The sequence below is a fragment of the Hylobates moloch genome, unplaced genomic scaffold, assembly GCF_009828535.3.
Source record: "Hylobates moloch isolate HMO894 unplaced genomic scaffold, HMol_V3 SCAFFOLD_9, whole genome shotgun sequence".
Lineage (NCBI taxonomy): Eukaryota > Metazoa > Chordata > Mammalia > Primates > Hylobatidae > Hylobates > Hylobates moloch.
Window position 1 is genome coordinate 11258840 of NW_026652284.1, and position 13559 is coordinate 11272398.

Sequence of the window (13559 nt, forward strand, 5' to 3'; positions counted from 1 at the left end):
CTGGGATTATAGGCATGAGCCACCACACCCAGCCAGATTCTGCATTTTGAACCAGCTCCTCCTGGGTGCTGCAGGTACCACTGCTCTGCCCATCCACACGTTGAGTAACAGGAACCCAGAGGTTTGTCCCTTTGCAGGTCTTCTCACCTGACGTGACCTTTTGACTCACCTTTGCCTCTTTTCAGAGTTTGGATTATGATCGCTGTATCAATGACCCTTACCTGGAAGTTTTGGAGACCATGGATAATAAGGTGAGTCTTACAATTCTTCATCTCTGGGGATCAAATCAGTCTTAACATGGCATTTTTTTTCTCTTCTAAAGGCCCCAGTAAACATCTTTACCCCTTGTTTTTTGAACCTTTTCATGCGATACAGGCAGACCTCACTTTATGTGCTTTGCTTTATTTCACCTCGCAGATACTGCAGTTTTTACAAACTGGAGGTTGGTGGCAACCCTGTGTTGAGCAAGTTGCCATTTTTCCAATAGCATGCATTTTGTTTGCATTTTTTAGCCATAAAGTATTTTTTAATTAAGGTATGTACATTTTTGTAGGCATAATGCTATTACACACTTAATAGACCGCAGTATAGTGTAAACTTCACTTTTATATGCATTGGGAAACCAAAACACTCATGTGACTCACTTTATTGTGATATTTGCTTTATTGTGGTGGTCTGGAACCAAACCCATGCTATCTGCAAGGTAGGCCTATGTTGACATTTATTCCCGAGGCCTTTATCCTGCCAACCTGTCAGTGCACCTTGTTCCCTGTCAGTGCACCTTGCCCAGCCTCTTAAGAGTCCATCATTTTTGCACTGTAAAGCACCTGAAATCCCAACATCATCTTCACTGTGCCTGCTCTCCACGTGGAATTTAGCTTAAAACTGGTTGGCCAAGATGTGTTTCTTCCCCTCTGCCACCATAACCCTGTAAACTGAATCAGTCTTTTCCTGTGTGAACAGAAAGGTCGAAGGTATGAGGCGGTGAAGTGGATGGTGGTGTTTGCCATTGGAGTCTGCACTGGCCTGGTGAGGAGGCAGGGCCTGGAGGGAGGGTGGGCCATAGGGCTGGAGGGGCTTACAGGGAAAGCCCTGGCCTAGTGAATAACATTGTCATTTGTCATTATAACATTTATAACATTACAACACTGTAACGCATCATTATAATGAAGAGTGCCTTTTCTTTTTTCCCTTTTTTTTTTTTTTAATGAATAATCCTGGCGCAGTTTTTCACACTTCCCCTGATTTTGCTTTGTGAAATGAAAGCGAGACACATGACGATGGTGCTCTTGAAGCGCTCAAAGGTTTGGGCAGGACTTATCTTTTATGATATGATTATGGATCATAATCTATAATCTACCTAGTAAACTAGATAACATGTCTCCCTAATGGGTAGATAACGCATTGGGTAGAGTAAATAATGGATGTTAAGGTCACTTTTTTTTTCTTTTAATTTAAATAGAGACAGGGTCTCGCTTTGTCACCCTGGCTGGAGCACAGTGGCGTGATCATAGTTCACTGCAGCCTCGACCTCCTGGGCTCAGGTGATCCTCCTACCTCAGCCTCCCAAGTGGTTAGGACTCTAGGCAGGCATGAGATCGCTCTTTAGGGAAAAAGCAAAGTCGTGGGTATGGAGCTGTGAACATCATGCCCTTCATTTAGCACAGCATGCCAGTGAACAGGGTGGCACACCATAGCTCTTGATCTCATACAGGGAGTTTATGGTGCTATCCTGGGCTCCTCCCCGTACGTCGTTAATGTTATCTAGAAGATAGAGCCAGCAGCTGTGAGTGAAGGGATATGCCTGTATGAACAGAGTTGGTGGAGGCAGCAACTTCACAGGTGAATCAAAGACAGGGCAAGATTGGAAACATGGCCAAAGATGAGGATAGCAAAAAGTCTGGAACCAAAACTGCTGACTTCACATTGTTAAATATGAAGAAGAGAAGCTGGAAAAATCAGCATTAGTCAAAAAGATCCATGTCAAATCTGATTCCGGTCAGTACAGTGTTGGGATAGGGTATCTGTCCTCAGTAGCAGCCTGTTGACCACCTTTCTCTTGAACTGGCCACAAGCCTCCTACTTAATTTGACATGATATGCCTAGAAAATGTACACATGTGTTTGGTATAATATACCACAGGGGCCAACCACAATTTTTATTTTCATGGCATGCATCAAATTTTTACTATAGTAAATCCACAAGTAAAGGAACGTCTTGCTAGGTGAGACTGATGGCATTCAGAAGCCCTCTTCAGTGATATTCTGATGGATACCATTTTGGGGAAACTTGGGTTGATTTATTGTTTTATTTAAATCTCAGGGTGTTGGGCTAGGGACGGTGGCTCACACCTGTAATCCCAGCATTTTGAGAGGCCGAGACAGGAGGACTGCTTGATCCCAGGAGTTTGAGACCAGCCTGGGCAACATAGGGAGATCCTGTCTCCTTAAAAATAAAAAATAAAAAAAAATTAAAAAAAGAAATCTCAGGGTATTTATTTTGCTGCATATGTTTCTAGTTATTGCAAATTTCTCTATAATAAGCATAGTCATTAGGCTCTAGTTGTTAGTGTTTGTGCTATTTTTATATCAAACTCTTTGGAGCTGCCACTTGTCAGTACTACAGGTTAAGTGTCCCTTATCAGAAAATCCAAAATGCTCCAAAATCCAGAACTTTTTGAATGCTGACATGATGCTCAGAGGAAACAGTCATTGGCGCATTCAGATTTTGGATTTCAGATTTTTGGATTTGGGATGTTTAACCAGTGTAATGCAAATATTCAAAAAACAAAATCTGAAATCCAAAACACTTCTGGTCCCAAGCATTTCAGATAAGGGTTACTCAAGCTGAAGCAACTTTGCCTCCTACCTTTGTATTTTAGGAAGGCAGACCTGCCTTTATGACAGCACTCCCAACTCTTGTCCATTGATGTGTGGCCACTTAGGGCTTCAGTATTAAAAAGCCTCCAGGCATTGGCTTGAGGGAAAGCCAGAGTTAAAGGCAAGAAGCCTTTGATCCTGAATCTATAAAACTAGAAATGTTTCTAGTTCTCCTTTAAGCCCTGAGCACTTTGGAGAGTGGAATACTGGAATTTGGTTGTTTTCTCTACCCAGAGTAACTATAGACTATAAGATGGTTATAAGTCAAGCCTGGCACAGTGGGGTGTGCCTGTAGTCCCAGCTGCCTGGGAGGCTGAGGCAGGAGGATCTTGAGCCCTGGAGTTCAAGGCCAGCCTGGGCAATATAGCAAGACCCCATCTCAAAAAAAGATGATTTTAAGTCAAAATAATGACTTATACAATAGAACCTGCTAATAACGAACATGGAAAAAGCATATACACCTAAATAAACGTGTTTTAAAGCAAGCTTGTCCAACCCTTGACCCAACACGGATTCATGCACTTTTTTATTTTTTATTTATTTATTTATTTTTTTGAGACGGAGTCTCGCTCTGTCACCCAGGTTAGAGTGCAGTGGTGCAATCTCGGCTCACTGCAAGCTCCGCCTCCCGGGTTCACGCCATTCTCCTGCCTCAGCCTCTCTGAGTAGCTGGGACTACAGATGCCCGCCACCACACCCGGCTAATTTTTTTGTATTTTTAGTAGAGACGGGGTTTCACCGTGGTCTCGATCTCCTGACCTCGTGATCCGCCCGCCTCGGCCTCCCAAAGTGCTGGGATTACAAGCGTGAGCCACCGCGCCCGGCCTCATCCACCTTTTTAAAACATTATGAGATTTTTTTGAGATTTTCTTTTTTTAGCTCATCAGCTATCATTAGTGTGTTTTATGTGTGGCCCAAGACAATTCTTCTTCCAGTGTGGTCCAGGGAAGCCAAAAGATTGGATACCCCTGTGTCAGTAGTCTTTCTTGGTCTCACATCTTTTTCTGCACCTGCTTCCCTCTTTGTTTTCCGTTGCTTCCCTCAACTTAGCTGTACCCTCTGCCTTTGTTCTTTGGAGGGGCAGTGGAACCAGGCTGGAGAAGGGATCTCTTCCTCTTGCGCTTTTCTGCTGCACATTCACGTGCTGCTGGCTGGTGAGCAGCTTCCATACATGCAGTGGGGAAGGAGATGCCTTCAAGAAAAGCACACCTGTGCTACACCTGTACTACACTTGGAAATAAGGCTGTGTGATAGATCTCTTGCTCTTCACAGGTGGGTCTCTTTGTGGACTTTTTTGTGCGACTCTTCACCCAACTCAAGTTCGGAGTGGTACAGACGTGTATCCTTTTCACGGTTCCTGGTGTTCATGTACTCCAGTGGTCACCAAGATTCTTTCTTACATAGAAATGGGTTTAACAGTAAACATGATATTAGAAGGGCCACTTACTAGCTATTCAGCTTTAATATTTTTAATGATCACTGAAGAACACAAAAGAAAGACTTTAATAAAGACATATATCTATGTTTGTGGTTGATAAGATTACAAATGCCACAAAGATGCCTGTACTCCCCAGTCTGTAAATTTAATGTAGTTCCAATCAAAATTCCAATAGAATTTGTTGTGGAACTCAGAAGTTCTTTGTAAATTTGTGTAGAAGAATAAAGGGCCAAAAGTAGTCAGTACAGTTCTGAATGACAGGAAGGTGGACTTGACCCTGCCAGATATCAAGTCTTATAAAATTAACAAGTTTGGGGAGTTAGGAAAAAAAAAAAGTCATAAAATTTAAGATACAGTCATTGAAATTGGTCATATTGGTGCAGGAATACCTAGACAGTGGAAAATGATAGAGAAGCAGAAACTGGTCCTCACATACATGGAACTTTGGTGAATGACAGTTAATATTACAAATCAGTGAGGGAGTGATGAATGATTTAATAAAAAGATGCTGTGTTATTTAATAAATAAAAGATACACATCTCTGTAGTCCCAGCTACTTAGGAGGTGAGCCCAGGAGTTTGAGGCTGTAGTGCACTATGATTGTGCCTGGGCAACATAGCAAGACCCTGTCTTAGGAAAAAAAAAAAAGATGCTGGGATATGGGTGATCCATATGGAAAAATAGTTATATTCCTATTTCGTACTATAAATAAAGATAAATTCCAGATGAAGTGGTAAATATGCAAAACAAAACTTTAGGAGACTATGTGTTGTCAAGAGTAGGGAATAATTTCTTAAAACTCCAGAAGGCACAGACTATAAGAAAAAACATCAGTGGCAAGGTGCGGTGGCTCATGCCTGTAATCCCAGCACTTTGGGAGGCCACGGCAGGCAGATACCTGAGGTCAGGAGTTCAAGACCAGCCTGGCTAACATGACGAAACCCCGTCTCTACTGAAAATACAAAAAATTAGCTGGGCATGGTGGCAGGTGCCTGTAATCCTAGCTACTTGGGAAGCTGAGGTGGGAGAATCGCTTAAACCCAGGAGATGGAGGTTGCAGTGAGCTGAGATCACGCCATTGCACTCCAGCCTGGGCAACAAGAGAGAAACTCTGTCTGGAAAAAAAAATAAATAAATAAACATGACCACATTAAAGTACATATTTATAAAGACAACAACTCCAAATAACAACAATAAAACACCATAAATAAAGTGAAAAACAAGTCCACAGCCTGAGAGAGGTTATTTACTATGCATTTAAGAGGCAGATAATTAGTATCCAGAACACAGGAAGAGGCTGGGTGCGGTGGCTCACGCCTGTAATCCCAGCACTTTGGGAGGCCGAGGCAGGCGGATCACTTGAGGTCAGGAGTTTGAGACCAGCCTGGCCAACATGATGAAACCCTTTCTCTACTAAAAATACAAAATTAGCTGAGTGTGGTGGTATGCACCTTTAGTCCCAGATACTTAGGCGGCAGAGGCAGGAGAATCACTTGAACACAGGAGGCGGAGGTTGCAGTAAGCCAAGATTGCAACACTATACTCCAGCCTGGGTGACAGAGCGAGACTCCAATTCAAAAAAACAAAATACAGGAAGAACTCCTGCAACTCAATGAGAAAACAACAGACGGTCCAATAGAAGGAAAACGAGCAAAGGATGTGAACTGGAATTCTCAAAAGAGAAAAACTGGCCAGTCAACCTCTGGAAAAAGGAAGGTGCACATTCCTGTGACTCATACATTCCTCTTACAGATGTGAACTGTAGACATATACAAAGGTGATAATTATAGCTTTGTGATAGCAAAAAGCTGGAATCACCAAATGGGAGAATGGAAAAATGGTGGTACATTCATATGGTATCATTTTAGACATCATGTCACTTCTTTTTTTTTTTTTTTTTTTTTTTTTTTTTTGAGATGGAGTCTCGCTCTGTCACCCAGGCTGGAGTGCAGTGACGCAATCTCGGCTCACTGCAAGCTCAGCCTCCCAAGTAGCTGGAACTACAGGCGCCCGCCACTATGCCCGGCTAATTTTTCTGTGTTTTTAGTAGAGACGGGGTTTCACCGTGTTAGCCAGGATGGTCTCGATCTCCTGACCTCGTGATCCGCCCTCCTCGGCCTCCCAAAGTGCTGGGATTACAGGCGTGAGCCACCGCGCCCGGCCAACATCATGTCACTTCTGTAGATTGTAAAATACAAATAATTTTAGACAGAAGTGAAAGTGAACGAACCATAGAGCTGTGTATATCAACATGGCTAATTCTCAAAGACTTAATGTTGAGGAAAAAAAGAGGAAGTTACAGAATATACAAGTGCCATGTACAACAGTATGGACACTTTTGAAATATACACAATAATTTCAGGTTAGTGGTTTCTTCCAGGGGAGAGAGGAAGGAAAACTGGCTTTTTTTTTTAGTTTTGTTTCTTAAAATGGTATTGAATGTTTTATTTTTTAAAAATACCTGGAGCACATATGGCATATTGTTGAGATTTGTTCAAGCTAAGGTTGTGAGGTTATGGGTATTTGTTACTTTTTGTAATGTTTGAAGTATTTCCTAATGTCAAAGGCATCTCAAACAATTTTTTTTTTTTTTTTTAGAGATGAGGCCTCACGCTGTTGCCTAGGCTGGAATGCAGTGGTGCAATGACAGGTCACGTAGCCGCAGCCTCCCAGGCTCAAGCGATCCTCCCACCTCAGCTTCTTGAGTAGCTGGGACCATAGGCATGTACCACCATGCCCAACTAATTTTTGTATTTTTTGTAGCGACATGGTCTCACTACGTTGCCCAGGCTGGCCTCCAACTCTTAGGCTCAAGTGATCCTCCTGCCTCAGCCTCCCAAAGTGTTGGGATTACAGGCATGAGCCATCGCACCCAGTCATCTCAGGCAGTTTTAAAAAAATTTTTATGTATGGAGAAAAAGTGCACTCAGCAGCCAGCATGATCCAAAGGAGAAGCAGCTGCACCCTCTCAAGTGATGATGAGAACACCCCTCAGCTGATGAACAGTTTCCTTAACCCAGTTTCTGCAGCGGTGGAGGAGTGCAGCCAGAAAGGCTGCCTCGCTCTGTCTCTCCTTGAACTCCTGGGTTTTAACCTCACCTTTGTCTTCCTGGCAAGCCTCCTTGTTCTCATTGAGGTGAGGTGGTTTGAATTCACCTGCTCGCTTAGGAGGTTTTAGAGTCCCGCACTCCTTTTCCTCACCTCCTTCCAGAATGTCAGGAAACTGAGAATGCAGATTCTTGCAGAAAGTGGCCTCTTTTTCACTAAAGATAAAGGTTTCACCCTCTGGTGCGATTAAAGAAGAAAAATCCAGATTAGGATGGTGGGTCTCAACCTTGGCAGTACATTAGAATTCCCTGGAGAACTTTTTAAAAAACCTACTTATACCTGAGCCCCAGCTCCAACACATGAGAAACTGTGGAATTGAGGTGCCTGCATTGATTGCTGAGAGGCTCCGCAAGGTGGTGTTCATTCACAGGCAACTTGTGCAGATTCTGGGGGGGGAGGATAAAAGGGGGAAAGGGCTGAAAACAAAACTGTTGGGTGCGATGCTCACTACCTAGGTGATGGGATCATTCGTATCCCAAACCTCAGCATCATGCAATATACCCTCGTAACAGACCTGCACATGCAATCCCTGAATCTCAAATAAAAGTTGAAACTATTTTTCTTTAAAAAGTGCAAGTCCAGCCACTTTGGGAGGCCAAGGCGGGTGGATCACCTAAGGTCGGGAGTTCGAGACCATTCTGACCAACGTGGAGAAACCCCATCTCTACTAAAAATACAAAATTAGCTGGGCGTGGTGGTGCATGCCTGTAATCCCAGCTACTTGGGCGGCTGAGGCAGGGGAATTGCTGGAACCCAGGAGGCGGAGGTTGCAGTGAGCCAAGATCGTCCCACTGCACTCCAGCCTGGGCAAGAGAGAAACTCCGTCCCCAAAAAAAAAAAAAAAAAAAAAGTACAAGTCCTCCCATCGCCCCTCTGACCTCCTGAGTCAGATCCTCTGGAGTGGGGCCCAGCAGCTGTGGTTTAGCAAGCCCTCCAGGTGATGCTGATGCTGCTAATGAAGGTGGCCAGCTCTCCCTCTTCCGCTGCCCATGTTGTTGAGGGTAAGCCAGAGAACTAAAGGATTTTGAGTTACGGGTGTTCCTGCTCTCCTCCATCAGCCGGTGGCAGCAGGTTCTGGGATACCCGAGGTCAAATGCTATCTGAATGGCGTGAAGGTGCCAGGAATTGTCCGTCTCCGGACCCTGCTCTGCAAGGTCCTTGGAGTGCTGTTCAGTGTGGCTGGAGGTAAGAAGGGTCCAACTTGTATCCTTCAAATACTCAAGGGGCAGAGATGATAAGAAGCATGATGTATTTCAGTTATTAGATTTGGACTGCAGGGCCCAGCCTCAAACAGCTGATGTCTACACTTTTTGTTGATGGGCTGTTTTTAAATGCAGACACTGTTCGTATGTTACCATTCAGATACCTGACAAACACACTCTTCAGTTTTGGAATTTGGAATTTAGTTAGTGGAATTTGCTTTTGTCAAAATTAGCAAGCTTTTTGTGTCAACAGCCAGATAGTAAATATTTAAGGCTTTGTGGGCCAAGAATCAGAATGGAAGCTCTTATGTAGATGCTTATGTAACAATTTACATGTGTCCACTTAAGAACGTAGAAGCCAGTCTTAGTTCTCACGCTGTGCAAAATCAGGTGGGGAGCTGGTGGTCTGGGCTCACAGGCTCTCATTTGCTGACACATAATTTAGAATGTAGAGTGTTTTCTCTTCTAGCAAGACTTGAAATGGAGCTTATTTGGTGGGAATTTGGCTCTTTCTCTTATAAAGTCTTAGGATCATCTCTGTTCAGTTGTCACGAGAAAGGTTTTTGTAGCCAAGGTCTCCTGACCCAGGGGTGTTTCTGCACTGACTGCTGGTCTTTCCTTTTTCACCCTGCCCAGGGCTCTTCGTGGGGAAGGAAGGTCCCATGATCCACAGTGGTTCGGTGGTGGGAGCTGGCCTCCCTCAGGTAAGATGGGCTGAGAGGGTGTGGGCCTCTGGGCAGGCCTAGTGGGAGGTCTGTGGTTACACTGGGCCAAATCCATTGGGACACCCTGATATCACATTGGAACCTGGTGCCATTCTGGCTTGATGTGAAAACCATGTGTCTCTCAGGAAAGGGCATAACTTATACTTGGAAGTTTTAATGATGCCCTGCCGAGCCCTAGGAGCAAAAATGAGACATAGAGAAAAACTATGACATGGCAGCTGAAAGTCACTGGGTGCTTCCATAGCCATCACTAGGCGCCTCCATATAGGGTGACTGGGTGGATCATCTCAGTGCTGCCAGATCCAAGAGGCTCAAAGCATCAGCTGACATGGTTTTAGGCACAGTTCCGTGCTGACTGTAGTTGGCGTGGTACAGTCATAATAACAGCTGCTAGTTATGGTCTGTGTGCCAGACGCCACGTATACTAACTGCTTTCTCCTTATAGCCACCTTCAATGATTCATTGTTATTATTACCCCCATCCTCGGATGGGGAAACTGAGGCTTAGAGAGGTTGAGGTACTAGCTCGAGACCTCAAAGCCCCCGTTCTTGGGGGCTGCTTCAGATCCCTGGGCTGCTGTTGGAGAAGTCTCAGTTCCCTGTGAACTGTCACTGTTAGTCATTTCCCTCTCCGGTCCTGAGAAGAGGGAGTTGTGGTTGGGAGTCTCTGAGGTGAAGGAGGGAAGATTCTTTCTTCCAGAGCTCATCTTTTGGTCTCTTTCCTGCTACTGCCTCGAGCACCAGATCCTGGCAGAAGTGAGCCAAGGGGTGGAAGGCCAGGCATGGAGTGGGCATCAGCATGCGCCTTTGTGGAGCAGACCAAGGACAGGCTCTGGGCCCTTCTCTTCCTGGCGCTGCTGAGCAGAGCAGACTCAGTCTTCTGCAACAGCTTCCGCGTCCCCTTCCCTCAGCTCAGCCATTTCCCTTTATTCTTTCTGACTTGTTGACTCTGCACAAAATGGGATTTCAGAAGGTCCTAGAAATGTGAGGGCAGGAAAAATAAGCTCCTCCCAAGGGTGGGGGGTAATCTCCTTTTTTCCCAAGTTTTTTTTAATTTTCATTTTTCGAGATGGAGTCTCATTCTGTTGCCCAGGCTGGAGTGCGATGGCGCCATCTCTGCTCACTACAACCTCCGCCTCCTGGGTTCAAACGATTCTCCTGGCTCAGCCTCCCGAGTAGCTGGGATTACAGGCATATGTCACCACGCCTGGCTAAATTTTGTATTTTTAGTAGAGACAGAGTTTTGTCACGTTGGCCAACTCCTGACCTTAGGTGATCAGCCATCCGCCTTGGCCTCCCAAAGTGCTGGCATTACAGGTGTGAGCCATGAGCTACCACGCCTGGCCTTCTTTTTTCCCAAGTTGCTATTCTGGACTTTGCTTCCTGCAGCACACTTACCCAGGTGTGCTCAAGCAGAGGGGCCTCCCCCGATGCCGTGGATTCCCACAGTTTCAGTCCTAGACTGCCCCTGACCTGTTTTCTTTTTTTTTTTTTTTCCATGGTTACTGGGGTACAGGTGGTATTTGGTTATATGATTAGGCTCTTTAGTGGCTCTCTTTTCTCTCGCTTTAGTTTCAGAGCATCTCCTTACGGAAGATCCAGTTTAACTTCCCCTATTTCCGAAGCGACAGGTATGGAAGGGTTAGAAATTGGTTTTTTTTTTTTTTGGAAACAACATGTTCATGCATTGCGGGTCAGACTCGATACTTGCTCTAGCCTGGCAGTGTCCCCTGCTGGGAAACCCGACTGTGGGAGAAGGGGGCAGGCTTTGAACTTTTCTTCTGGAAATAAGAAGCCAAAGCACCAGGCTGGCATCGTGACTTTTATTTTGTCATGCCATAAGGCCTAGAAGCATCTCAGGCAAATGAAGATGGTCCCAGATTTAAAACCCAACCAAGAAAGGCCACAGACGGGCATATTCTTAGTAAGGCATTTTGTATTCCCCAGTGATTCACTTGGTCAGCCACCCTCCTGGGTCAGAAGTTGCTCTTAATAGACTCTTTAGCCCTGTATCAGATGTGTGTGCTACTGACCTGCCCGCCTCGTAAGGCTCTTTCAATCAGAGACCCGGTTTAGAGTCACGGACCACCTTCTCTTTGTATTCCTGCAAGTTCGGCACATACCCAGAAGGCACCTTGATGTTTTTACTGATGCCGGGGTTTTCTGGAAGGAAGATCCAGTGGGAACATGGTGCAGCAGTGGTCGCGCCGATCTTTGATCTGCCCCCTGAGCTGGGGGCTGAGATTCTGAGATCACAGAAAACACACAGGTCAGGGGCTCCTGTTCCCAGGCGGAGTAGCCACCATGCTGAAAGGGACTCTGGTGCTGAGGTGTGTGGTTCTCGGGTGGACACACTCCTGGCAAAGGCTGCCTCACCAGGGACCTGCCCTTCCAGGATCCCTGCCTATTCATTCACAGGTGTGAGAGAAAATGTTCATGATAAAGAAGTCAGAAACCGCCTTTTGTGGGCTGAGGGCTCTTTATTGGATAACCCGTCTCTCTCCTCTCCTCAGAGACAAGAGAGACTTTGTATCAGCAGGAGCAGCTGCTGGAGTTGCTGCAGCTTTCGGGGCGCCAATCGGGGGTACCTTGTTCAGTCTAGAGGAGGGTTCGTCCTTCTGGAACCAAGGGCTCACATGGAAAGTGGTGAGGAGGACCTTCAGGGAAAGCCTTAACCACACCCCCCGAATTACACTGGGTGTCCCTTACTCCATACATGGAATGGTAGTTTTGATGAGACTAGGGGGTCGACTGGATCAGAAACAGCTTTGCTCTTGTGCCCGTAACCTCCACACTGGACTTTCTATACTTCTCATATCAATACCCTCCTCAACCCCAAATCAAACCACTGTTACCCTTTTTTTTTTTTTTTTTTTTGAGGTGGAGTCTCACTCTGTTGCCCAGGCTGGAGGGCAGTGACGCAATCTCGGCTTACTGCAGCCTCTGCCTCCTGGGTTCAAGCGATTCTCCTTCCTCAGCCTTATGAGTAGCTGAGATTATAGGCACTTGCCACTGCACCCAGCTAATTTTTGTATTTTTAGTAGAGATGGGGTTTCACCACGTTGGCAAGGCTGGTCTTGAACTCCTGACATCAGGTGATCCACCCGCCTTGGCTTCCCAAAGTGTTGAGATTACAGGCGTGAGCCACCACGCCCAGCCTTGTTATCCTTTCTTGATGAACCACCTGACATGAAAAATGTGAAACTGGCTGTTGTCATAAAGCAGGAAGCGATGGGGCTTGGACTGGAGCCGGTCCTGCCCGCCTCGTAAGGCTCTTTCAATCAGAGACCCGGTTTAGAGTCACGGACCACCTTCTCTTTGTATTCCTGCAAGTTCCTGCAAGTTTGAGGAGCCAGTCCTCCCTCAAAGCAGGCCGTCCTTCCCTTTGTATTGATCCTTCCTTTTGGTGCAAGGTCTGGTCTGTAAAGGCTCTAAATAGGCTCTCATAGTAGAGTAGGCTGCTGGAATGGAAACTTCTTAAAGCCCGATCTAGAGTTGGTCATACCTGGGGTGTATCTACTGTAAGGGTGACCAGATCTCTATACCCTCATGTGGATTCTGGAGGTCTCTGCGTAGAGCAGTGGGTACCAGGAGGAAGAGTTGGGAGAGAGTAGGACATGCCACTCCTGAACCTTCTCTTTTGTCACCTCTCTCCTAGCTCTTTTGTTCCATGTCTGCCACCTTCACCCTCAACTTCTTCCGTTCTGGGATTCAGTTTGGAAGCTGGGGTTCCTTCCAGCTCCCTGGATTGCTGAACTTTGGCGAGTTTAAGGTATGTTTTGTCCTTTCCCCAAGGATTTTTAATTTGACCCATGAAAATTTCCTCTCAAGTGAAGGACCAGAGAGAAATGAGCAGAGGGCTAGGTACAACTTCCAGGGGCACATCTCGCCCATTAGCCTCTGCCGTGCAGGAAAGCAGCCCCACTCTTGCTTCTGTCTTCTCTTCTGTCTCTTCCGGTTCTCATGGCTGCTATGGTTTTTCTCTCCCTCTCCCTTTCCCCTTCTCTCAGTGCTCTGACTCTGATAAAAAATGTCATCTCTGGACAGCTATGGATTTGGGTTTCTTCGTCGTGATGGGGGTCATTGGGGGCCTCCTGGGAGCCACATTCAACTGTCTGAACAAGAGGCTTGCAAAGTACCGTATGCGAAACGTGCACCCGAAACCTAAGCTCGTCAGGTATCTGCGCAGTCACCTCCCCCCTAGCCTG

General features: G+C 45.9%; 1 protein-coding gene across 4 annotated transcripts in view; it reads left to right on the top strand.

Annotated features, from left to right (window-relative positions):
* CLCN6 (chloride voltage-gated channel 6) overlaps positions 1–13559 on the top strand; it is a 38355-nt gene that overhangs the window by 10637 nt on the left and 14159 nt on the right. For 2 of the 4 annotated variants that reach the window (XR_004370845.2, XM_032758939.2), the window contains exons 3-12: positions 186–251; positions 964–1029; positions 4152–4218; positions 7347–7453; positions 8484–8610; positions 9264–9331; positions 10924–10982; positions 11865–11997; positions 13010–13123; positions 13362–13528. Coding sequence is in view for 3 of the 4 variants with exons in the window: in XM_032758939.2 (XP_032614830.1) it covers positions 186–251; positions 964–1029; positions 4152–4218; positions 7347–7453; positions 8484–8610; positions 9264–9331; positions 10924–10982; positions 11865–11997; positions 13010–13123; positions 13362–13528 (974 nt within the window). In the remaining variant the exon portion in view is untranslated. Of the gene's footprint in view, positions 1–185; positions 252–963; positions 1030–1533; positions 1545–3963; positions 4034–4151; positions 4219–7346; positions 7454–8483; positions 8611–9263; positions 9332–10923; positions 10983–11864; positions 11998–13009; positions 13124–13361; positions 13529–13559 lie in introns of those variants that run through there. The other 2 variants (XM_058444460.1, XM_058444461.1) reach the window with 2 other exon arrangements.